We start from the raw sequence: 26,960 nt of genomic DNA, 5'->3' as shown, positions 1-26,960 counted from the left end.
AACTTTCAACCGTTTTATTGACATCCCATGTATAGAACCAAACAACGCCTTGCAACTCTTTCACTGTAACTGTGCGTGTATCCAGATCTGAGACGCTGGATCTCATATGTTGGTGAAGTAGACCTCTTTTACTGTCCGAGCAAAAAAATCTATAAACACTTAATTTAGTGGCTAAGTTGCACAAGCTGACATGTTGATTCATTGGTACAAAACACACACTATACTGAAGGTGATCTCTATTCACAGTCCTACTGCTATGGATTCCATCTTTAGAGCCAACTGGAAATTCATGTTTTTTTTTTTTTTTTTACTGAAAATAGACACCAAAATCTACATTTGTTGTGGTTGAGTAACATTTTGTAAACCCGCATGGAAAATGAGAGCAGTTTTCTGGACAGATCAAGGCTCTTTTTAAGAACCAGAAACCGTAACAGTAACTTTTCAAGACTTCTTGGGATAAAGATGCTCTAAGAAGATGGATCAGTATATCTGGTGCTGACAGAGAGATACCAGGAAGCCAGAAACCTTCAAAAGATTAAATAGTGGATTCCACTTTACAGGGTGTGAGACTTTGGCTTTGCTCCCTCTATCAAACAACTCAAATGATGTAAAGACAAGACTCAATTCACTTAAGTCCTCAAGGTGAAACCACTCTTGGCAGTACTGCCGTGACAAGAGTAGAAAATCTGTCCCCATCTCAGGCGACTCAGTACGGTCTCCACACAGCTTCGGCAGCAGCCATGTTTGTTGGTGAGCTACTGTGGCTGGATTCCACCTCCACCCCTACTCCCTCGTTCTGATTGGGCAAAGAAGGGTGTAGAAGAGAGGAACCCGTGGAAGCGGTGGTGCAAGGCGGGAGGATGCGAGGTGGAGAGTGCGAGTCACTGCTGCTTCCTCCCCCGGGCATCATAGAAAACTGGTATGAGCCAGTGGTGGCGGAGTAGTACAGGTGATAAGGAGACGAAGTGGACTGGAACGGCCCATTCTGGGCTTGGTGAGGGGTGTTTGCCGGGTAAGGTGGAGGCAAATATGTGTGGTACCGTCCTGTTTGGGTGGTGGCCATGGCCGTCGCCATGGTGATGCTGATGGCACCATTGGAGACGGGATTATGAGATGGGGTGTATGTGAACGCGGCTCCTGTGGGAGGGTAGTGGACCCGAGGGTTAGAGAAACGGGAATCGGGCAAAGATGGGAGGGAACTGAAAGGTCGCTCCAAAGCCATCCTGGGGTCACTAAAGGCTGTAAGGTCAGGACCTGAAAAAACAAAACAAACAACAACAACAACAAAACAACAAAGGATTACCACGTGTTTTAGTCTCATTTAAACTCGTTGTGTATATGCATGTGTTACCCGTGAGCCTTGAGGACAGGTCGCCGAGAGACGAGCGACCTGGTGAGAGTGGACCCGCCGTGTGAACAGTAGGAGTAGTTATCTGGCCAAGGTAGGGATACGACTGATCATAGGACCAGGACGGAGAAGACTGTATCTGTCTGGAATCTGAGAGGAATAAACGGACAGAGAAAGGTTAATAGTTCCTAACTTTGCATCAAGTCAAGAGTTGTAGATGGCAGAGCGGCATGATATCGGAAAAAGAGAAATGAGTGTATTTTGTTCTTGAACGTTGTGATACGTCTGTCTGTCTATCTAGGAAGTAATTATTTCCAGGTAATATTCGAGAAACACCGGCACAAACCCCTTTGGAGACTCAACGAAACCTCAACAAAGCAAACACATTACTCGTGACCTCTTCGTGGTCAAACGGCCTGACACGAGTATTCTAGTTAAGGATGACACTCCAACACTTCGAACATAAATCCTGGATGACCACCGCCCAGTGGCACATGCACTTATCATCCTGATATGCAATGAGAAACTGGTGTGGAGTGATATAATGAGCAGGCGGCCAGCAAACCTAGACCGAAACCAGTTTGCCTGTAGGTCCCATTCTTGTGCAGGCAGTTAGGCGCTGTGCTGTATTTTTATCTATTTCTAAACACAGAAGTAGAATAGAGCGGAACCTGGCAGTATGGAGCTGAGGGAGCGGAATAGGGTAGAGCTAAGGAGGTGTAACGCCATCAGCAATACCAGTTGCGCATTCTTCAACTTGCCTGCTTCCGTTCGCATAAGTGCTGTCCGAATAGTGCAGTCAGTAAGGAAGGAGGTAGGAAAAGGAGCCTGTATGTTTCCTATGACAGCTCCTTTAGCATAGGGAGCTCACAATGTCCCTCATTGGCACTAAGGAGCTATAAAGAATCTCACAATCCTTAGGTAACATGAAATATAACATCAGCCCACCTCACGAAAATTTACCCTACTTTACACTTTGTAGTTTTTTTTTCGGAATGCTGTAGACTACAATCATCCATGTGCGTCTCTGCTTTGGTTTACCATGGGAAACCAACGCCTGGACATACACACAGTAGAGTACATAAATATATTTAGAGTTAAACACATTAGTGAATTCAACATCCAGATATTATTCCATTTATACTTGACTGAGCCAAACGGCACCATAATCTTGTTGTTATTCCATGGAAGTGAGAACAACTATAAACATATCTTACTTCTCATTTGTGTTTACTCTATGCTAACATCCTCTCCCCACAAATACCATTTTTCCCCCCTGAACTGCCTCAACAGAATCTTCTTGCACATTATACGGTTGCCATTTCCACTTATCAGACCACTCAGGATGTAAAAAAACAAAAAAAAGACGCAAATTTCTGAAACAGCTGCGTGGCTGGCAAGGTCCAGAGGCATTTCTCCCTCTAGAAGTGCAATTTGTGCAGAAGGACACATGTTACTATACTAAAACTATACTTGTAATATAAATACATATAAAACACTACTTATTTTAATTGTTAGTAATGAATTAGGGCGTGGAAATTTTCACCGGATATGTGTTCCTTTACACGCAGGGATAACCTGGCAAGCCAGATTGATAATGTGTAGCACTCTACGTTCTGCACATTATTAATCAGGGTCCAATCTAACCCATTCTAATCCAACTTTCCAAGCTGACTGGGCGAAGTAACACCTAGTGCCCGCCTCCCAAAGTTGGTTTTAGCCAATCATGGTATCAAATGAAAATGTTGTAAGCAGCAGGTGCCATGAGAAACCACAACAAGTTACACTGGTCAAGGGATAGTGGATAGTGACACTCGTGCATCCAGATGTAACAGCAGCAGCTACGTGTGCGCCCTCTTGCGCTGACATGTTTATTTTGTTTCGGCTGTGGCCTCGGTACCTTTAAATTTCGTCGCAGCTGTATGTCCCGCCTTAAACTATAATACAGCAACATGATTGGCCCGAACCATTGTGGGTCGGTCTCGAACGGTTGAGGTGGGAGCGGGACACGAGACGGATTCCCGTGGGTTTGTGAACGCAACATTCGTTGCCTGATTGTCAACCCATGTAGTGGAGACAAGCCCTCTGAGTTTTCTGAGCATTTGCAGAAGTTCAGTTTCCTAGAGAAAGAACTTCGTTTGATTAACTTCCTCTTTTCTCGTTCCACCTTTTGATCCAGCACCTGCCTGCCTGCTCTTATCATCTTCTCCTCTCCTGAGGAACCCCTTATTTTGGAAAGCTTACCTTCTGCTCACCAGAACCACTTATTACCAGGATCGACATTATCTACACTGCAAAAAGGGAACTAAAAGTAGGTAAAATCCTCTTGAAATTAGTGTATTTTTCATTTCTTTGAGCTGATAAATCAGACTATTTGCCAATAGAATAAGATCTTTGCACTTAAAATAAGAACAATTCATCTCAATCATCTTATTCCAAGTGCAGGATGTCTAATTATCTTAGTTTAGAGGTAGACTTTCTCATTCCATTGGCAAATAGTCTTATTTAGTTGCTCAAATCAAGGGAAAATATGCAAAATTTACGAAAATCTTACTTACTTTTAGCTCCCTTTTTGCAGTGTACCAAGACTGAGCCCCAAGTGGATCAGAAAACTAAACTGAATCCTGACACAAACTGAAGAGTTTCTTTATCGTGCTGTTACAAATCCGGCACAGAGATGTGAAAGAGCCTTAAAATAAATGAACCTTTCATTTAAAACAACACAGCCTGAACTTGAGCATTTTAGTAAAATCTTATCACTAATCTGATTCCTTTTATCTGCTGTGGCACTTTGCATACATCACAAAAACTAAATTCAGTTGAAAAGAAAAAATGAGCCATCAGCTGTTGCTTTGGCTGAAAGGGAGAAACAGCAGATGAGTTGGATGAGGTTCGTTTTGACAATATATATTGAATAGATCTCAAGAATCTAGATAGTTAACTGAGACAATCTAGATAAGCTAACTGAGACAGGTTAGTTTGAATCACTCAGTCTTACTCTCTTCTTACCGGCTGTCAGTCCAGAGTGGGGCGGGCTGGAGAACGTCGCTGAGGTGAGGACCGCCGACTGGTGGCCGTTCGCAGACGGCTGATGGTGATGATTGTGAGGAGGGTTGACTCTGATGGAGCTCCTCCTCAGCTGCTCCAGCTCCGTGAGCCTCTCCGAGAAAGCCAGGGAGCCAGGTTTGACCTCGTCCAGCTTCTGGCGATGACCTGCAGGCCAACAGATCAAGCATTTTTTTTCAGATGGTTCGCCAAGGCGTGATGCGGCACAACACAACACAGGTTTTTTTTCTTCAGTCTAACATGGAGCTCCTTAAACTTGTAGGTAATAACACGGCGTTTATGGAATGGTGATGGGTTGGATGGGGTAAATCTGCCTCCCTCTCAGCGCGTGTGATTACTTTTTGGCTCTATCTGCTGACCAATGCTGCTCATTTTTTCATGGCTATCTTTAAAAAATGACCCAATTCTATTCGACTCGCGGCTTCTGTTAGCAAAGCTCACGTTTGATTCGTCGTTTCCGACTTGCGAGTCAGCTTTGACGGCTGAGTCTGCCGCTGACTCACGAAAACGAAATTCAGGGCTCGCGCAGACGTTTCCTCCTCGCCTCGGAAGTTTAGCAACAGCCAGCTCGCGTTTTTGTCCCCTCAGGGCTTTCTGCTGGTCGGCTTCCTCTGATCCAACAGGAGGTCAACAGGGTTTCAGGAAGCGCCTGTAGTATTGGGATGACGCTTCGCCTTTACTCTTGCTTTCTAGAGAAATAGCTGACTCAGATATTGCAGCCACAGAGTCTTTGGTAAAATTCCAACTCATCTGTACTTAGGATCTCTGACTCCTGTGATGTTTTCAAGACTTTAAAGCTGATTGAGTCCATACTACGCCTAAAAAAAGAGGCTTTCCCCTCCCTGTACATTAGCGTTGGCTTTGAATTAATTTTATTTAGCTGTGCTCTGCGTCACATTGTGGTCTGCCTGATAACTCCCCATCACTAAAATCGTTCCTGAACTTTGCAGAGATTCCTTGAGAATAACCGCCTTTCCTAATATATTTCAAAGCACCTCTTCCGATCCTGATATGGTAACCTTGAGAATACAGAGCAAGCTGAAAGCTTTTCCCATCAGAAGGGATTCTTGAACACAATTTGACACTGAATGCAAGTTTTGACGGCTTTCCATAGAGTCTTTATTATGCTACGCAAATTCTATGAATCTCATCAAGTGAACTCCAGGCGTGTCTTGAAGACAAAAGAACCTGGATGACTTGAAATATTCTGCTTTTAAAGGCAAACAGGTAGCTGTTATCTTTGGACCCGAGTCTTTGAAAAAGAAATTGCTAAGTCGATCATTTAATCTGGTTGGCATTAAATTGGCCTCCGCTAATATATATAAAAAAAAGAAGAAAAAAAAGAACCCACAAACTGGGGGGTGATTTTTTATCAGGGCATTTTATTTCATTTAAGTACCATATTAAACAGGCTTCCAGGGTTTCCTTCTTTCACCTCTGGAATATTGGCAAAATTTGAAATATTCTGTTCAGGAGTGATGCTGAAAAACTAGTCCATGCATTCGTTGCTTCAAGGTTTTCAGCTCATCCAAAACGCTGCAGCAAGAGTTCTGAGGAAAATTAAAAAGATCATATTTCTCCTATTTTAGCTTCCCTTCTTTGGGTTCCTGTTAAATCCAGAATGACATTTAAAGCTCTTAATAATCAAGCTCAGTCATACATCAGATCCTAACAGAACAGTTTGCTCTCAGACTGCAGGTCTACTCGTGGTTCCTAGAGTCTCTAAAAGTAGAACGGGAGGCAGATCCTTTAGTTATCAGGACTCCTCTCCTGTGGAAGCAGCTCCAGGTTTTAGTTCTTAACATAGGTGAGTAGTACTGAAATTGTACTGAATTAAGAATAACACCACTTCAGTAAAAAGTTGTCAGCCAAGAAATCACTCAAGTGAGAGTAAACAATTATTAAGTTAGAAGGCTACTCAAGTACTGAGCAACTAATCATAACATCTGATGATTTAAAATCTAAAATTACGTAACTGGACAAACGAAAATATAAGGTTAGGCGCAAATTCTGTTATTTCAAGGCATGAAAATTAAAAACTATACAAAGAATAACATGATTGCAAAACCAACAGATTCAGGCAAAAGAAGCACTTTTCTAAATCGTTTTTTTTTCAACATTAGTCTTGAAAGCAACACTTACAGAAGTTAATGTATATACAGTATGTTAGAACAGTGCAAAGTATTTCCAATGACAATATCTACTGATTACTGTACGTTTATTTACTATTTATTTATTCAAATGGCTCAAAGAGCTAAGCAGATAGAAAACAATAAAGCTTGTGTACAAATAAGCAGTTTCACTTTAGTTTTTTGTTAAAACAAGTATGTTCTTTATTCATGAAGCAGGTAGAGTAGCAGGAGACTTTACTCAAGTAAGAGTAGCAATACTTGAGTCATAATATTACTCAAGTAAAAGTAAAAAGTATAACGCAGTAAAGCTACTCCTAAAAGTAAATTTTGTTCAAAAAGTTACTCAAATAAATGTAACTGAGTACATGTAACTAGTTACTACCCACCGCTGGTCCTTCAGCATCACGCACATCAGCCGCCCCCTCCCCAGTGTGCCCCCACATTGTTACGATAATATATGGAAAACGTTCATCTTAAATGTTCTAAACTATTAGCAGTTTAGGACTTTTTTTGTGTGCTAACAATAAGCTTGTTTACAGTGGCTACAGCAATGAAACCAGCTGCTGAAATCATTCCCTCTAATATTTCAGACCCTTCGAGACGCTTCAGATGTGGGATAAACGGATTTAGATAAGAAATACCCACGAAGGCCTAAAGGACCTTATGGAACTCGTTGGGTAATAAGCACCAAAGTAGCAGAGAAAACCTGCTTTTATTTGAGGGAGTTTTGCCCCTTTGTTTAGCAGAGCCCACTTACTCCATTCTGCCTCAGGGAGGCTGATTTATTTTCTCAGCTTGCTGTTTGGGAACAAATCAACCTGCCTGCTAGAAAGAGATGGGACCTTGAGAGCAAAAGAAAAAAATAAAATCCCGGATAACCTGAGCTAGGTCTGATGTAAGCACGGGTTACTTACGTCGTGGCTCTCTGGGACCGTCCACCGTGATTTTGATCGCTCTTTGGTACGTAGCTACTTGGGGAGGGTTGGTGAACACCGTGATCGTGAGAGTGAAACTTTTTCCTGAAAGAGAGGAAAAGACGGGGAATGAGGAGAAGGTGGAAGGTGAACCTCTAACAGGTTTGGTTATATATATATATATATATATATATACATATATATATATATATATATATATATATATATATATATATATATATATATATATATATATATATATATATAAATATATATATATATATATGTATATGTATATACAAAATCATATCAGCTCTTTTCTGTCAGGATTGCTTCTGGCTACTGTACGTCGGCGCCACCCAGCTGGGGAAAAACGACTGCATCTGGCTGCAAACTCCTCCGTTTGCCACCACTCAGACCATCACTGCTATTCTGATGAAGGTTACCGCGGCAGACAGATTTCTGCCATTGACACGCATACAGACCCTCACAAAAGTATTAACCCCCCCCTGACCTTTTCACCTTCCAAACGCACACATCTTTGGATGTTTGTGCTTTTAGAACAGACCACCACCACAACCACTGAGTGGGACATCATTGTGAAGTGGAAAGGACAACGATTTGTGATTTGCTCAGTTTTCACTGATACAACTTTGTTTCTCTGCATCAAAAAGGAGTCAGTTGAGGTGGTCGGGCTCGCCCCATGGGTGCCTCCCTTTGGGGGTTTTCCGGGCACGTCGCCCTGGGAGGAGACCCCGGGGAAGACTATATATCCCATCTGGCCAGGGAATGCCTTGGGACCCCTAGAAGGAGCTGCAGGATGAGGATGAGGAGATGTCTGGGGTTCCTCCCTGAAGCTGCTGCTCCTGCAACGCAACCTCAGATAAGAGGAAGATAATAGATGGATCGATGGATGGAGAAGTGGATGGATGGACGGATGGAGGGATGAAGGGATGGATAGCTGGATGGAAGGATGGATGGATGGAGGGATGGATGGATGGATGAAGGGATGGATAGCTGGATGGAAGGATGGATGGATGGATGGTGGGATGAAGGGATGGAAGGATGGATGGATGGATGGATGGATGGATGGAGGGATGAAGGGATGGATAGCTGGATGGAAGGATGGATGGATGGATGGTGGGATGAAGGGATGGAAGGATGGATGGATGGATGGATGGATGGATGGAGGGATGAAGGGATGGATAGCTGGATGGAAGGATGGATGGATGGATGGAGGGATGAAGGGATGGATAGCTGGATGGAAGGATGGATGGATGGATGGAGGGAAGGAGAGAGGGATGAATGGATGGATGGAGGGAAGGAGGGAGGGATGAATGGATGGATGGATGGATGGATGGATGGAGGGAAGGAGGGATGGATAGATGGATGGAGGGATGAAGGGTTGGATAGCTGGATGGAAGGATGGATGGATGGATGGATGGAGGGAAGGAGGGATGAAGGGATGGATAGCTGGAGGGAAGGAGGGATGAAGGGATGGATAGCTGGATGGAAGGATGGATGGAATGAGGGATGGATGGAGGGATGAATGGAGGGATGAAGGGATGGATAGCTGGATGGAAGGATGGATGGATGGATGGAGGGATGAAGGGATAGATAGCTGGATGGATGGATGGATGGATGGATGGTGGGATGATAGGATGGATAGCTGGATGCATGGATGGATGAAGAGATGGATAGCTGGATGGAAGGATGGCTGGATGGATGGATGGAGGGATGAAGGGATGGATAGCTGGATGGAAGGATGAATGGATGGATGGATGGATGGATGGATGGATGGATGGATGGAGGGAAGGAGGGAGGGATGGATAGCTGGATTGATAACTGGATGGATGGAGGGATGAAGGGATGATAGCTGGATGGAAGGATGAAGGGATGGATAGCTGGATGGAGGGATGAAAGGATGGAGGGATGAAGGGGTGGATGGATGGATGGCTGGATGGAGGGATGGATAGCTGGATGGATGAATGGATGGATGAATGGATAGCTGGATGGAGGGATGGATGGAGGGATGGATGGATGGCTGGATGGAGGGATGAAGGGATGGATGGATGGCTGGATGGATGGCTGGATGGAGGGATGGATGGCTGGATGAATGGATAGCTGGATGGAGGGATGGATAGATGGCTGGATGGAGGGATGAAGGGATGGATGGATGGCTGGATGGAGGGATGGATGGCTGGATGAATGGATAGCTGGATGGAGGGATGGATGGAGGGATGAAGGAAAGAGTTGCATCCACTTGTATGGACTTTTTAAAACTGAAGTTATTTTAGAAGGGACCGTGAACAAAGCTTTGAAGCACCAGCATGGCCTCTGTATTTTCACACCACACTTTTTTTATCCACCGGTGGCGGGTGGTAGAGAAAAATCACTGCTTTAAAAACGGTCCCCTGATTAAAGCCTTGCCTATTACCCTAAACACCCGCAGTAACGTGCAGGTTTCATGATGGCCACAAGGTGGCACCTGCCTCCATTTAAAGTCATTTTTATGGATGTAATTCACACTACATGCTCAACAGTCTATGGTGCATATTCGTTAATGTATCATTGTAAATCATTCAACGGCAATATGTGACCATAATTTAGAGCAACAATAAATCCATCTGACAATCTGACTTGGAGGAAGCGATTGTGTCTGTAGTGTCTCTGAGATCTCACTCCCTCACCATCCTCCTAATATAAAAATGGGCTCCTGGTGGGATCGCCTTGTCTGTCCCGCATATCGTTCCTTCCCCTTTAAATGCCTTTGGATAACTGAAGGCTCTTTGGAGGAGATGAACTACGTTTTGCTGGCCTGTTTGTGCTCAGATATTGCAAAACAGAATAATGAGTTCTCTGTTTAAAAGAGGAACTAAGAGTGAGACTGAATGGTAGTCACAACACAAACACACACTAACACACACACACACGCACACACAAGCGGAGGAGCGTAGCATTTAGCGCATTGACAACTGTGGATTTCGAGAACTTTTTATATATGCAGAAACTCTGAGCGCTTTCTTTATTTTAAGGACACAAGACATTTCAGTTCTCGTCCTAAAATTGGATGCTCTGATGCCTGGATGTTGACCCGAAAGCCTTAAAATGTCAATTCAGTTCAACTCTGTGTTTTTATATGGTGCCAATTCATAACGCATGTCATCTTAAGGCGCTTTACAAAGTCAACTCAATCAAATCATACTCACTATATATTCACTATATATATATATATATATATATATATATATATATATATATATATATATATATATATATATATATATATATATATATATATACACACTCTACCTACGCATAAAAACAAGATTTCTGGCTGGAGATTGGAAAACCAGTAGAGTCCTTGCACCTTGACTCATTCACTATATATATATATATATATATATATATATATATATATATATATATATATATATATATATATATATATATATACACACACACACTCTACCTATGCATAAAAACAAGATTTCTGGCTGGAGATTGGAAAACCAGTAGAGTCCTTGCACCTTGACTCATTCACTATATATATATATATATATATATATATATATATATATATATATATATATATATATATATATATATATATATATATATATATATATATACACTCTACCTATGCATAAAAACAAGATTTCTGGCTGGAGATTGGAAAACCAGTAGAGTCCTTGCACCTTGACTCATTCACTATATATATATATATATATATATATATATATATATATATATATATATATATATATGTTTATATATACACACACTCTACCTATGCATAAAAACAAGATTTCTGGCTGGAGATTGAGCGCCAATCTCCAGCCAGCTTCACTCTCCCTACTAATATATTTGGTATAACAGGAAAAACATAAAAATTAAGTAAATAAAAATTTAAAAATCTATTCTTTATTCCCTCCTTCCGAACACCTGACCAGTGTCACGTGATAAGTTTGATAATTGTTTTATTTACTTTTACTTTCTAACCTATATGGAAGGCTAAGGATCTACATTGCACCAAATAAAAACTATGTTGACATGGTGGAAAACGGTATGACATGAAATTAGAAGTGTATTAAACGCACTCTGATTGTGAGGGAACTATGTGATAAAAATGCCAAAGGAACCATGAGATTTCTTCTAGGAATACACAACCTGTCCAAATTCCAGGGGCGGTTCTAGACCAAATTTACCAGGGGGGCCAAGGTGGGGCCAGTGTTTTTTCACAGGGGCACAGAAAAAAAAAATAAAAACAATAAAATGGCAATATTTAACTGTGTAATAATATTAAGTGAGCCACTTGTGGCTCTGGAACTGATCTAGAAGTTGAAAACTTTGCCCCCTGCTCAATACGGCTAAAGCTAAACGTGAAACATCTTAAGTTTTAGATTCTTTTTAGAGTAAAGCTGTATAGGTAAAAAATAATATTGGTCAAAGTGACCAATCAGTTATGGTTTCTTTGCCATTGCAAATAATCATGAGAAGTGTTTTTAACATCATGCTTTAGTACAGGGGCCATAACAGGGGCCAAGGCCATTTCTACAGGGGCACGGGCCCCTGTTGGCCCCCGTCTAGAACCGCCCCTGCCAAATTCTATGCAATTTCTATCTCAAAGCCATAGCTCTGCACATAAAAAAAACACAACAAAGATCACAAGAATTGTTAATTCCCCCAAAACATTAAGAATAATAAAAAAAATTGCCTAAAGGTGTTACTGATCAGGTACTCAGACAATGTGCAGTTCTGAGTTCCTCCAGATCTTGAACTTACATTTCTGTGGGGGGGAGTAGGAATGCTGAACCGCAGAAGTGCCGCTTTTATTTAAATGCGCATTAAAGCAGGTTTGAACTGCGGGTAATTTTCCGCAACACTGGCCTGAGAGTTCTGCCCACCTTTTCTTCTGGGTCTGGAACATAAGCAAGCCTTTGACGCATTCCTGAATGTGTGAAAGCGGCGAGAGGGAATTTGTGTACACAGTAGTGCTGCTTTAAATAGATAGGTCGGGACATTTGCCTATGGCTGATTTAGAGTAACTGTGGTGCAGTGTGTCCGTTAGAGACATAAATGGGGAGGGCGTGGCTTGGCAGAGGCAGGTTGAAACTAAATGAAGTTTTTAGGAGGAAGTTGGATGAATGCTGTTTTTATTCACGGTACTTCCCTTATTTGATCCATTTGGCACTCAGCGCTTGTTCAAAACACGTCCCTTACATTTCAAGCCGGGTGAGACGAGGTGACGAGAAGTGCCCAGAAAACCTCTTTTTTTTTTTTTTTTTTTGCCAAGCCGTGAAGAAAATCGGCTTCTCCCCCGTCTTGTCTCCCATACCTCTCCCGCTGCGGCCGACAAAGCGCAGGTCGTTGAATCGGGCCACTTGGTTCTTGATGACGGCGGTGGCGTTGCGGAGCTCCGCCGAGTAGTTCTCATCGTTCCCGGCCATCACCGTTACCAAGGTGCCATCGGGAATGTCGCCCAGGGTCACTATCTGGTGGGAGCCACCAAAAAAAAAAAAAAAAAAACATCACAGGGGGAGAAACCTCTCTTTTATAATACAATTAATTATTCTTTTCTGTGTTTAAGACATTTTTTTCCCAGTTTCCAGTGAAACATTGAGACAACATTTCTGAAACTTTAGGTATAAAAGAGATAATTGATGCTATTCATTACCTAGGTACCATATATATGCCATATCCTGTTGCAGAGCCAAAATGTTGGGTTCTTGATGGGTTCCCCCGCTTGGCTCTGTTTCAATATTTAACTACCATCCCATTTAACTACATAGACACAGTTCTGTGACATTTTCATCTGCAGTCATTCAAATGTATTGAAAAAAGTATTAACACCCCTTAAAGGAGAAGTCCGGTCAAAATCAGAGTGATCCAGACGACAATTTATGTTTTTATTTTCTTATTGATTAAAGATAAGTTCATTACATGACCACAAACGTATTAGTTTTAGTTATAGCTAATGGCCCCCTGATTTTTCCTTGTTGACCGGACTTCACCTTTAAAACTTTTTCCACATTCGGTCTCAGTCCAACCACAGATTTCATCGTTTTTTTTTGTTTTAATGAATACAATGAATGAAAAATTGCAGAAGAATTTGTTTTCATCCCTCCTTTAGCGTGACGGCCATTGTCTTCAGAGGTCATCGCATTGATAAACAGATTCCAGCTGCGTGTAGCTGACTGAATTACGCACATAAATGAGTATAAATGCCGGTGTTCACTGAAGGCGGTGGAGGTTTGCGGAGAACGTTAGAGAGCCAACGGCACCAAGGGGGCTAAGGAACCCAGGAGACAGATCTGGGAGAACTTTGCGGAGAACTTTAAAGCTGGGTTAAGATCTACAACAACATCTCCCAGAGCGCTGTTAAACCCACCAACTCAACGTGGAGAGAGAGGATGGACCCGCTGCAGAGCTACCAACACGTGGAGGTCAGCCTAAATAAACTGCAGAGGGGAGCAATAACCAGGGAGTGGAGGAGCTGCAGGAATCCGCGGCTCAGGTGGGAAAATGGCAAACGTGGAAGAAGCTGCTCTGGTCGCGAGAGACCAAAACTGTATGATTGGCCACGTGTAGAGGAAAGCCGACACCATACATCACCTAGATCAAAGCAGATTCCTAAATTAGGATGGCCTAGTCAAAGTCCAAACAGTCAATCCGCTGATAAAACTTTATTTACAGACCATTTTCCCTGCAACCAAGTATAACACTTCTCAACGACGCACTGCTTTGTGCTTTGTTCACCACACAGTTAAAATAATTTGGACAACATCTGAAAAAAGCTTGATGGGCGTGAATACTTTGGCCAGTGTATAGCCAAGGCTTTAGAGTCCTTTCTCCTCTTTAACACCGGCTGCTATAGAGCCTCAGCTAGGCTCATTTCCATATAAACGCCTATCTACCCGGAGCATCGCTGAGCAAATGCCCGGGGTAGATGTGTTACTATGGATGGTTTCTCTTCCAACACGGAGCTCTTCAAACAAACAATTACCTGTGAGATAAACATCGGCCGCGACGCGCCTCTAAACATTCACGCGTCGATGTGACAGGAGAGACTCTACCGCGTCGCGATTTGTTCAAAACAGCAGCAGCATCGTGGGCATTAAATCAGAGGAAAGTCCAAAAAAAAGAAGAAAAATAAGAACAAATGAAAGAAAGTCTATATGGAAAAGCCCATGTGAGTGTGCAGATATCCGTAGAGGGAAAAAAATTAATTACCTGCCTGCACGCCCATCGTGTTTGTTGTTCCGACATGCATTTGGAGCTGCACTTTCATGAAACGGCCATTCGTGTGTACATCCCATCCATTTTCAGGAAGAGGTAGTTACAGCCACTCATTATGCTCCATAATGATGCATTATGTACCAAATTCACAAACAAGCAGAGAAATGCATGTGGGAAGAAGACTAATGCATAAAACTCAATAAATCAATCTGTTTTGTGTTCAGAGAGGCTTTTCCACAAATGCGTTGAGCCTGAAAGAGGAGAAAAGCTCCCCCCCCCCCCCCCCCCCCCTATACGGCCACATGTGAGCGAATACACTGGAAACAAATTAAACAGCAGGCCGTGGGCTTTCAGAATGCTGTAAACGAATCAAGAAAGTATTAATGCAGTTATGGTTCACTAGAAGAATTTGAAAAGTGCTCATATTGGAGTTAGATCTTGAAAATACAAATAATAATCAAAGATGATCGGGGATATTATCCCTTATATTAACAGATATTAGCAGAACACCACAGCCCATGATGGGGATGAGATTTATTACTGAAAAAGAAGATATTTCAAACATGGCCATTCACGAATAGTTTTGTGTTTAGTTTTTATGATAATGAATGGAAGGAATTTGAGGTTTGGACTGCAGGTTGGATAGACAGAAAGGCAAAAAAACAAAGAATCCAACAGACACATATTTCTCTCTACCCTGGTCCGAAAACCAACGTCTAACTTTCTGCTGTGGGGCACCGTATAGGGTGGAAAAATTAGTACAATTATATATACATACGAGCTTTTGGAACAATTTAGATTTTTTTTTTTGTCATGGGGCCCAACATTTGTGACGGCACCCCTGCTTCCACAGTCTGTACCCGCCTATCCCTGTACCTGTACCTCTACCTCATACAGGAGTCCATCACAGGGCAGTACAGAGACACACAGCATACACACTCTCATACCCAAGGGTGATTTAGAGAGAGCAATTATGCTAACAGTCCCACATTTGGACTGTGGCAGGAAGCTAGAGTACCTGGAGAGAACCCACGGGTGCATGGGGAGAACATCCAAACTCCCTGACTGGGATTCGAACCACGGACCTTGTTGCTGCAAGGTAACAGTGATACTGTGCCCCCCCCCCCCCCCCCCACAAAAAATAAAAATAAAAAAATATGCAGTGCCATTCTAATATGTCTGATACACACCTTAAAAGCAATCGGAAGGGTCTTGTTACACCTCCAGTGAGTGGGCAGCACAGAGCAGAGGAAATTCGGGCTGTCGGTCTTCACCAGCTCCCCTGGATGATCCGAAATCACCTAAAACGATCAAAAAAGGGCATCACATTTTTCCTCCCCCCCCCCCTAAATTATAAATCAAAGCGCTTGAATTATTGAAGAGTTTGTTGCCGTACTTCAGCCATGCCGTGGTCTGCTATCCGGAATTTGCCCATCACCGTAGCCCCCCCACCCGCCTCCTGGGCTCCTAGAGGCAAAGCCTCGGCCATTTTCCCCCCTGAGGCGAGTGAGGTGGAGGGGGGAGTATATCGCCTGCCAGGGGCTGGATCTGGGAGAGAAATAACACGCTGGTCTGAGTTATGCTATAGGGTGGCTTTTAGTTCTCTAGAAAATGTTAAATAATGTCGAAGACAGTCAAGTGATGAAAAATCTGCAAATACTTGTTTAATAACAACTTTATAAATGAATCACTTATTTTACCATCTACGTTTGACTAATTATATGTAAGTCATTTGGACATTTAATACATGCGCACAGGCTGGAATACAAACCAAACATTTTACAGTGATAGGTACCTCTTATAGAGGTGCATCCATCCTTTTTTATTTTGTGTCCCAGCAGCATAACATATAATATAATAGTTAGAACAAGCCAACATTTAAACTTCAGTTTGCTCATTCTGTGGGCAAACATGTATTTTTTTTAACAAGAATCCCCTCAGTCCAAATACCTTCAACAATTGCTATAAAACAAATGTAACCAAAGGACTTTTTATCATTTAAATGGTAACTGGACTGAACTTATATAGCACCTTTCCAGTCATGCTGACTGCCCAAAGCAATGTACACTATAGCCACATTCACCCAATCACTCTCACATTCATGCATCAAGACGCAGCTTGGGGTTAAGTGCCTTGTCCAGGGGCACATCGACATGTGGCAAGGGGAAGCCAGGATCGAACCCACAACCTTCTGATTGCCAGACATCTACTCAACCCAACAAGCCACAGGTATGAATGACACACACCATAGCCCGGTATAAATGGGAAAGACAACTGAACGTGCCATTTAAGTTATGCAAATATGTGTTCATCTCCATAAGATTTGGAACGTCTGCAGGAAAATAGCAACTCTTCTACTTTAACAACTGGAACTGTGACACACAAGGATGGAGGAGGACCAACAGTCAAGGCCAAAACCTCTGACAGATTTAGATTTAAAATTCTTTCAAGAAGTTTGTTATAGGGAGGGAACCCGAGACCGAGACTATAAAAGAATGAAAGAAAATATAATTAAAATGGCATGTTGAAAGTTATTTACCTTCCTCTCAACAATCCATGAAAACTCTTTTATGGCGTTAAAGTACCGAAGCCCTTTGTCTAGCAGCTGAGCTGCATATTTCCCCTGGTATTTGCATGATTTGGTGATGAGCTCCGAGTCTTTGAAGTTGGAAAGGCTCTTCACCATCACCCTAATCTCTGATTTCCCCCTACGTACTGAAGGGGTTGTTGCTTTCAGGGCACGTATCTCCGTCTCTCTCTAACAGGTTTCTTACATTTCTGTACCAGCCCTATGGTACCAACACTGAGGAGAGCCTTTGGGTCAGCTGCTATATATTTCATAGCAGTTTTGACCAAGCCACACTGAAATGTGTGATCAAGGGACCCAAGGAAACAGGAGCATCTTTGATCAAATTCTCTCTTGAGGAAAAAAAAAAGTTGTCAAAATAGCTTGTTTTCCCACAGGCACATGAATTATGGAACATTTACTTTAATCTACTGGATTTTTGTTCAGTATGAGCAACGTTATTTGACTGTAAACAGCTGTCTCCTTTCGCCACTGGGTCTAGAGCTTCAGTTTGACACGCCGGGTTTTCAACGTAAGGAACGGTGTTTTGAATCACAGAAGAAACAAAAGTACCGCGGCGTTGGTCCGAGAGACTTCAGCCGCCGCATGAGAACAGACCAGGATTGGAAATAGGAAGAATTCTGCCGTATTGTGCTTGGTTGCAGCAGTTTACTTCTAAATTATTTTCTGTAAAATGTCAATGCAATGCAACTGTTTCTGCAGCCAAAATCTGCAGGGCGCCTGGGACTTTTGCTCATGTAATTCCTAAATTGCACCAATGCCTGATTTATTGCTTCTGTTGTTGTTCTGGCACAACAAGAACTATACTAACCCTATTATAGATTTATTTTTTTTTTGGGGGGGGGGGGGGGTAGTTTTAAGTGCATTCTGCACATTTAACATGGACGAAGTGGTGAATCTTATCTGGATCCTCAAGCATTATGCTGGAATTAACTTCTCATTTGGCAGTATGGAAAAAATAAATGTTAATACTTTTTTTTGGGCATGGCCTAGTATAGGTCAAGCTGTATTTTGATCATTGATGGATCCTACACTCAATGCAAATTCTTCACAGGACAGATCTTTGTTTCTTAGAATAACAATAAAAATGTTTAAGAGCCAAAGATCCGGTTTAAACCTGGCTGCAGGTTGTCTACAGACAGAAAAGGTCCTTTTTAAATGTGGACTAAAGGGTGAATTTATCTCTTGATTCTCAAGCAGTAGCTTAAAATCCAAAACACCTATGCCTAAAATGTTAAACTCCTCATATTACGTGACAAAACAAAGCTAAATAAAAAAAAAACAATCTACTAACTGAAGGTTAGCCTTATAGAAAAAAAAGCAATAATTTTTGGGAACACACTTTCCCCTATGCTTTATTTTCTTTTCCACATATCATCCAGACCTGCAGAATTATAGAATCAAGGCTGCATAGGAATTCATTAAACGTAAAAAACCCAAAAACAAATAAAAGTTAAAATTAAGAAACACCCACACAAAGTAATAATAGTTTTAATAAAAAAATCTAAATTTAAATCAAACGGTTGGCATCCAGCCATCAGGGTGCGTTCAGTGTGCAAATGAAAATGCGGGTGTCCGCGGCAACTTGTGGAGAAATATATCCGCACTTTTCTTTACAGCCTAATTATCTCTTAGGGCAATAATAAAAAAAAATCTGAAATATGTGCGAAAAAGTAAGGATAAAAAGTTGTTTGTCTATATTCTAACAGCATGAGCAATGCAGGGAGCATTTGAACGAACAGACAGGAGAGCCGGCGCCGCCTTCCTCGAACGAAGCAGAAAAAAAAACGAGGCTTAAAGACGTGGAACTGATGTCCGAATTTAGTTAAAACTGCTTTTTCGTTTTTTTGATTTTTTTTAGTTTTTGTTATTGTCTGGTTAGAAAATGGACCGGAAACTCTGCAGTCCTGAAGCCATAAAAAGACGTCCAGTGAGCGGAGGGAGCGCAGTGATGGAAGGCTTATTTAATGGTTCGGGGGTCCTTGCTGAAGAAGAAACCCGGGAGACCGGCTCGTGAGACCGGGGGACAGACACCCGTGCAGGCCTACCGTATTTTGCATCCCACAGAAACACCATCTGTGTTGCCTCAGTGCCGCCACACCGCCTCGGCTCTGACCGTCACCTGCAGCCCGCAGCTCCTCCACAGCACCTCGGTCCCAACCGGGGGAGGGGGTTCCGCAGTGCTCCCCGGCTATTTGGGTCGCCCCGGTGTTCGGGTACAAAAAAAAAAAAAAAAAAAAAAAAAAAATCCCAGCCGCCCTGTGGTGCGTCACAGTGCAAACCCAGGGGCTCGGCTTTCCCCAAACAGAAAGTGGCTCGTTGAGATCTGCGATCGGTTCCGAACAACTAGGAAGTGAAAGGAGAAGTTGCGGAGAAAAGGAGATGTGTTGGTGTGAAGCAGCTGCGCACCCTCTTTCTCTCTCTCTCTCTCTCTCTCTCCCACTCTCTCTCTCTCTCTCTCTCACTCTCTCTGTCTCTCCGGGCTTTGGCCTCCTCTACACATGAATGTCCATCCTGCTGGAGACATCGAGCTTTTACCGGCACAGATCCCGTATTTGCATACTGACAGCATGGGCTCAGCCAGCAGCCAATCGGGACGCTCGACACAGGGGCTAAACGCAGCTGACCAATCAGCGTCTCGTCCGTCCGAAACGCTTCAGCGTGGGACAGATTGCGTTCGTCTCGAGCCTCTGGAGCTAAACGCGCATTTCTAAAGTATAATAAAGTTGGCCAGAGTCAGAATGTGGTCATCAGACTTACTGATCTTGACCAGAAAGCAAACCTTTGTGCTGAAAAAAGGCTGGCCCGCCCGGAACGGGGCATCCACCTCGCACTCGCTGGTCCGCGCGTCTCCGGCAGGGGGCAGTGGTACATTTGACACATCCTCTCCCGGCTCGGAAAATAAGAGCGTGTTCAAAGCGAAACATGACGAAAAGAAAGGCTGAAACACAAATCCTTTCCACAAACTCGGCCAAAACCATTCTGTTCAAATTAAAGTGACGTATTTCCTCCTATCCATCCTGTGTGCTTCAATCAATACGCTCCAACTCAGTCCAGTTTCGGTAAATGTATGCAATTCCCAAATAACATTGCACCTATATTGTCTTAGCGTGTTATTTTTCTATAGAATTAATTAAGAATCTTCAACATTAAATCATGTAATGAATGTATTTTTCCCAACAGGGGAAAGTCGTACTTCAGTTAATATCTAATTCATCTGAGTTGTATTTATTCATACATCTAAATAGCTGCTAAAGTTTGGAATTTCAGCTTTTTATTTGATATGTTAGTTTTCATATTTATACCCACAATTTAGTTAAATCTGTTTGAAATGAACATTTAAATGAAATGTACTAAAACACTTTTATTAAATTGCTATTTGCTGTTGTAATAACCAACAATAATAATAATAACAAATTTCCATTACACTCAGACACATTCTGATGTTTTCAAGTCCTCAAATGTCCTTGGATATTCTGCATTATAGTTGTAATAAATTGCATTCTTCATGTACGGTCTAAGAATTCAGTGTTTAGAGGGCCACCTGTCATAACTTTAATATATATATATATATATATATATATATATATATATATATATATATATATATATATATATATATTAACTATATAATTTCTAATAATTGCTTTCATATTGCTTTGTCAGGTTTTGGCCAAAAAGCAATCGACTATTCCTTGGAAAAAAGAGAAAAATTCCTTGGGGGAAAATAGCTATTTTTCTTTGGCTCAAAAACAGCAGGAAAATGTTATTGTTTTTAAGAATTAATCGCTTTATTAAGTAGTTGGCATGCAGAAGACACCACTAAAAATTAAAACACCCTCTTCTTTGAAATGTCCAGCTGTTAAATTGTAGAAGCCCGTCCTTCTGTTTCCCTGATAAAGTATTTTATCTGGGAGGCAACATTTCCTGATCCAAGTAAAAGGGTGCAGCATTTCAGCTTCAGTTCCACAAATAGGCAACAATAAAATCTTAGAATTAAAGCCTTTTTTTTAGGACAGAATTAAGGAGGCCTTCTACTTTAAGAATAACTAAACTATTTAAATAAGGGTGGTCTATGGGCTATTTGCTGGGCAAAAATCTGAAATTATTTCGAAGCTGGAAGAAATGTTTTCCTTCCTTTTAATGGGAGATATTAAACCTTATATCCATGGTGTTCTATTTCTAGTTGAATGCCACTCCAAATACCTTTGCATTGTCTCTCCTTGTGTAGCACCAGGGCTGAACAATAAAACCGTAGGTCCTTCATCTCTTGTCGTGACTGGAGATGGCCATACCGTCGATAACCGCCGTAAATGTCTATACTCTCATATATTTTATAATGTTTTCCTTTAATTAGTTGTTCAGAGCTTTAAGTGATAAAATAATGATTATAAATAAAGAAACTCATGATTGTGTTTAGCAAAAAACCCGACATTTGTCCAGAAGTTATCTTGCTACAACCACAAAGCTGATGTATATCACAGGGATTTTGTTTAATATATCGACACTAAGAGGTTCTTCGTCGTAAAGAGGAAGGAGAAGCTGTGGGTCCTTTGGTTCATGTCTCTATCAGCTTTAAACATCTACAGGCAGAGGTTTTTGTCCATTCCTCTTTGCGGAGCAGCTCCAGCTCCGTCAGACTGGATGTGTAGCAATCTGGGGACATCCGTTTCCAAATCTTCTGCAGCCTTTGACGAGTTCTCCTCCAGGATTGTCCTGAATTCAGCCCCATCCATTTTGCCGTTAACTTTGACCCGCTTCAACGTTGCTGCAGAGGAAAGTCATCCCCACAGCATGATGCTGCCACCGCCCTGTTTTTTTTAGTGGGGATGGTGTAGGTGTTGGCAATGTGTGCTGTTTCCCCCTCTATCTTCATGTAGGCCAAAAAGTTAAAGTTTTGGCCTTATCTGAGCAGAGCACTACTTCTCATGTTCGCTTTGTCCCTAACATGACTTTTGGTCAAACAGGACATATGTTTTTTTTTTTTTTTTTTTAATCCTTCCACTCTGCAATTAGTTTTAGGTTTTATAATCGGGGTTAAGAGATTAATCTATATCATAGGATTTAAAAGATATCTCGTTGGCCAACGCCCCCCACTTGAGCTGTGTATAGTGTAAAGTGTAAAGACAAACCCTCCCACAGCATAATGCTGCCATCCCCATGCTGCTCTGAGGAGATGGTACAGTATATTCATGTCAGTCTTCCACCACACATAAGAACACTTGTTTTTGTCCACGCTTAGCGGAACATCTCCTTCCATATGTTTGCGGTGTCCCCTCAATGGCTTGTGGTGATCTGCAAACAGAACGTCTTCTGACTCCCTTTCAATAAGTCCTTTCTTCCTAACCCCCTTCCATGAAAAACACGGTTTGCAGAGTGGACGATTACCAGCGGCTCTGGCAGCAGATTCCTTCACCTGAGCTGCGAATCTGTGCATCTCCTCCAGAGTTGCAACAGGTTTCTTGGCTGCGTCTCTAATTAACGCTCGGTTTAGGTGGACGTCCGTGTCTCGGCAGGTCTGCAGGTGGTCCATCCTCTGTCCATGTTCAGATGACGGACCGAGCAGACCTCTGGGAGATGTTCAAAGCTTAATTAAGGATAATTAATTTTCCTTTGACCTGAAATTGAAAATAATTAATATTCCTAAGATACATCGAAGTTTATAATGTGACTAAAAGTGGAAAAGTGTGGAAAGGAGTGTGAACATTTCTGCAAGAGGCTGTTTACAGACAAGGGAAGAGTTTCAACTCTTACCAGACAAGTGAATGATTACTAATATTTTCTTAGAAATACACAAAGAGTGCTAAAGTGATGTAAAAATATCCGGTATTTACTTTTTTATTTTTAACCATTTCATTCGTTTTCTTTTTTTGTTACAGTACACATGTTTTGCACTAAGTCATGACGATAGTAACATTCTACATAGTTGCTGTGCGTAGTAGTGCACTGCAAAGCAATATGCAAAGCATGAACATAAGATTAATAATTAGTAATTAATCAACTGATCAATTACCCACCCACCACCCCTGATGCATTTAGCCACTAGCATTTCCTTTCTGGCATTCCTAACTGGTATTTTCTACAGCAGCAGGAAATGATTGGTTGACATTTCTCATGTCCTTCAAATCGTTAATTTTGCCAACTGAAAATAAGGTCCTAAGTCAAAGAAACCCAGACGAGAGACGTTAAAGGCAATAGAAGGACACGACTGAGGGAGTGGTGTTGAGTTTCAGTCATCTTGCATTTCCCATAGACCAGCTCGTAACATGATCATCCTGCTGTCCAACCATCTGAAATCTATAAACAGCCTAAATCACCTATCAAACTTACTGAGAACATTGTGCGCCTTGACCCTCTGCAAATTCGCAAAGACGAAGAGGACCTTGTCATCCCATTCCTTTTTAGTCAAACCTTTATTTTTTTTTCTAACAGTAAGCTAACAACTTAGTATTACATACATTCTTTTGAGTCCCCTCAGCTGATATTGCCAAACAGCTGAGTCATCACGATCATCAGCGTCAGCATCATCATCTTCAGCCCTACCCTTGCAGGGTCATGCCTTTATGGGCTATGTTGACTGGGGTTCTTCTGGCTGACTTGTTTTCACCATTCTGATCCACATCTCAATCAGATCCTCACTGACACAGCCACAAAAATCCCATATATAGGTCCTGGATGAAAATCAACTGTAGGACGTTTTATTTTAAATTTTTATGAAAACGTGGTTAGATTAAAGAGAAACGTATGGGAGGCTGATGATCAAGGCAGACGATCGTTCACGCTGAGCCTGGTTCTGATTATGCTGGAGGTTTTTTCCTTCCTGTTGAAGAGGCGTTTTCCTCTCCACTGTCGCTTCATACTTGCTCAGTATGAGGGATTGCTGCACAGCTGTCCCTGTGACTCTACGCTCTTTCAGGAGGAGTGAATGCTGCTTGTCAAGACTTGATGCAACCTGCTGGGTTTCCTTAGACAGGAAACTTTTTGACCAATCTGCATAATCTGATCCAATCTGTATAATCTGATTGAATTTGACTTTGTAAAGTGCCTTGAGATGACATGTTTCGTGAATTGGTGCTATATCAATAACATTTAATTGGATTGAATTTGCTTCGACCACAGCTCAAATGTTTATGTTGCATCCTTGACGTATTTACATTCTGTTATATTACTCTTGGTTTGTTTTTATTTTAACTTTTGTTTTCCACCAACTGACATGATTGGGTTTTAATTTCTGTTGTGACAGTAATACTATGATGATTAATTATTTTTAATTGAATCGTTTCTATTAAGATGGACAAAAAAGAGGTTATTCTAGACTCACAACAAGATCAATGTTTTATGCAAGTTTATGCTTTGACATGGGATGGAACAGGATATGATTGGCACTAAAGATCCCTCAAAATTAGTTTATAATGGTATTTATTAGATTCAAAACAGGAGTTTCGTGACTCAGTTTAGCCGAGAGCGGGGTTTCCTACAGCCTGCAATGTTTTTTATTACTTTTTTTGGAAAAGTGATCTTTTTCTCATTGCACAAGGTTCCACCTGCCTTTAATGTCTCTTAGTGTGACTACAGATTGATAACATTGGATGGGTGGTTTTTCCATGAAGCACAAGGTGCTTGGTCTCAATATGACGGCGGTAGGACTAGTGAGAATACAAGGATGCACGATTCAAAATGTGTAATGATGACATATGAAATGTCATGATAAAAAAAAAGAACACTGCGTAAACTGAACCCACTGAAATCCGCACTTCTCAGAAATAGTTCTGAAGGAACTGCTGTGTGAATCCTGTACACCTAATTAAACCCACAATACTGAAAGCAAGAAAAACACTCCCCCACTCTCTTTCTTTTTTTATCTCTATTTAAGATAGGCCAGCCCTTGCCTTTTTTAACCCACAGAAATATGTGAAAAATTAGATTTCGGTCCAAAGTCTAACCTCCGAGAGTCAGGCTACGTTGAGCCATTAGATCCAGCTCAACCCCCCGTTAGCCATATTTAGAGATTTTCTGCCACACTTTCACATCGTCTGGGAAGAAGGCAGAACCGAATCGCTGTGGCCATTCAGTAAAACCTTCTTGTGTTTCCAGTCTCTTGGAAAATATTTAAATTTTTTTTCATTTAGTTTCTTCGGTAGGAGAGTTTATTTTAAGAAGCAAGACGCTGCCGGGCATCCCAATGGTACAATGGGCGTGGTGCAGTGATCAGGACTATGACATGAGACACGCTTCTTGGGACAAACATCATCAAATATAATTTCTTTTCTCCATTCATTGCCACCCCCACAACACAGAAAATTTGATGATAACTTTACCAAAGAGTCCTCCGCCCGTCTGGCCTTTCCTCATCAGGTACATGGCCCAGGACAGGGGGCCAGAGCTGGTGAACGCCCCTGGGTTCATGACTCAGTCCTTTCCAACACACAGGAGAAGACAAAGCAAAAAAGAAAACCACAATCCAAAAAGTGGATTAAGAACTATTCCAGTTTTTTTTTTTTTTTTTTTTTACAGCTTGCATCTAAAACAAAATGAGAGATGCAAAAAAAAAAGAAAAAAGAAAAACAAACCTCATGGGCTCCACTTCTACTTTTCCTCACCTTTAAAACCTGCTTTTATATCCTTTTATTTATCCCCTCACCCACTCTTCCCCCTCTCTTTTTCTCACCCTACATATCTGAAACAACTAAAGAGTGGGAGGGATTATAAAAAAAATATAAAAAAAAGGGCAAGAGGAGGGGGAAATATCCACTGAAGCTTAATTCATTCCTTCCTTCTGTAAAGTGTAGCCCCAGGGGACAGAACTTCACTTTGCCCTTAGGCTCTTTAAGGCTGCTAATTTCTTCTCCCTCCTCTCTCTCAAACCTTCCCTGCTTCCCTGTCACCATCTTTCCTTCACTGGTTTCAAGGTCTGGTAAAAAAAAAAAAAATTGAGGTCACGGCTTGAATAACATGAGTAAGACTGAAGCGTCGCCCCCTGCAAATTGGCACTTCATTAACCTGAAGAAGAAGGCATTCATGTTAGTTTTGGGGTTTTTTTTAACGAAGGAAGTGGCCAGTTGGTTTTTTATATTTTTTTTAAATTAATTTCTTTATGCAAAATGTTTTATAAGAACTTGTTTTGTTTTACATACAGACACAGTGGTGACAGCGGATATGCTGGAGGAGACTTCAACCATGATGATAATGATAGATGACAACAATGTTTTCAGCAGCTTTTGAACATGTTTCATTTTTATTTTTTTTTTTTTTTGGGGGGGGGATTTTATATGATTGTAAAGTGTGAGTTGTGATAAAATCTGACTGCACTGCAAAGTAAATAAAATTTTACTTGAATTTAGGGTTTTGGTCTTGGTTTGAACTGGTAAATAAGATGATCTGCCAATGGAATGAGTTTTTTTTACCCTTAACATAAGGTAATTAGATATACTGCACTTCAAATGAGATGATGGGGATGAGTTGCTCCTATTTAAAGTGCAAAATGCTCATTCCATTGGCAGATAATCTTATTTACCTGCTCAAATCAAGGACAAATACACAAATTTAAAGACATTTTTACTTACTTTTACTTCCCTTTTTACAGTTTGAGAACCTAGTCTATTTTGTTGCTTATGTCCTGCAGTCACTGAATAGAAAAGAAGCTTAGCAGCTTTCATCCATCCATCTAGCCATCG

The 26,960-nt window shown here is 41.6% G+C and overlaps 1 protein-coding gene across 2 annotated transcripts; it reads right to left on the bottom strand.

Moving 5' to 3' along the window:
* runx1 (RUNX family transcription factor 1) lies at window positions 1-25,949 on the bottom strand. 2 transcript variants are annotated; one of them, XM_036128398.1, is made up of 9 exons: window positions 25,857-25,949; window positions 25,605-25,701; window positions 16,096-16,247; window positions 15,890-16,000; window positions 12,799-12,955; window positions 7,461-7,565; window positions 4,358-4,561; window positions 1,352-1,498; window positions 1-1,254 (listed from the first exon to the last, which is right to left on the bottom strand). In XM_036128398.1, the coding sequence occupies exons 2-9, from the start codon at window positions 25,690-25,692 to the stop codon at window positions 707-709; spliced, it is 1,512 nt and encodes a 503-aa protein (XP_035984291.1). In that variant the 5' UTR covers window positions 25,693-25,701; window positions 25,857-25,949; the 3' UTR covers window positions 1-706. The 2 variants fall into 2 exon arrangements, with proteins under 2 accessions (XP_035984291.1, XP_012705029.2); XM_012849575.3 differs by lacking the exons at window positions 25,605-25,701; window positions 25,857-25,949 and adding an exon at window positions 19,335-19,732.
* Between the last annotated feature and the right edge of the window lie 1,011 nt (window positions 25,950-26,960).

This window comes from Fundulus heteroclitus, chromosome 24 (assembly GCF_011125445.2).
Source record: "Fundulus heteroclitus isolate FHET01 chromosome 24, MU-UCD_Fhet_4.1, whole genome shotgun sequence".
Lineage (NCBI taxonomy): Eukaryota > Metazoa > Chordata > Actinopteri > Cyprinodontiformes > Fundulidae > Fundulus > Fundulus heteroclitus.
The sequence above is the reverse complement of the archived record's forward strand: the minus strand, read 5'-3'. Positions and strand labels throughout refer to the sequence as shown.

Coding starts and splice junctions, on each gene's coding strand:
- runx1 (XM_036128398.1), bottom strand. CDS start 25,692: ATGAACCCAGGGGCGTTCACCAGCTCTGGCCCCCTGTCCTGGGCCATG. Junction 16,248..25,604: donor GACGGGCGGAGGACTCTTTG/GTAAAGTTATCA, acceptor TTTCTCTCCCAG/ATCCAGCCCCTGGCAGGCGA. Junction 16,001..16,095: donor CAGACCACGGCATGGCTGAA/GTACGGCAACAA, acceptor TGATCGTTTTAG/GTGATTTCGGATCATCCAGG.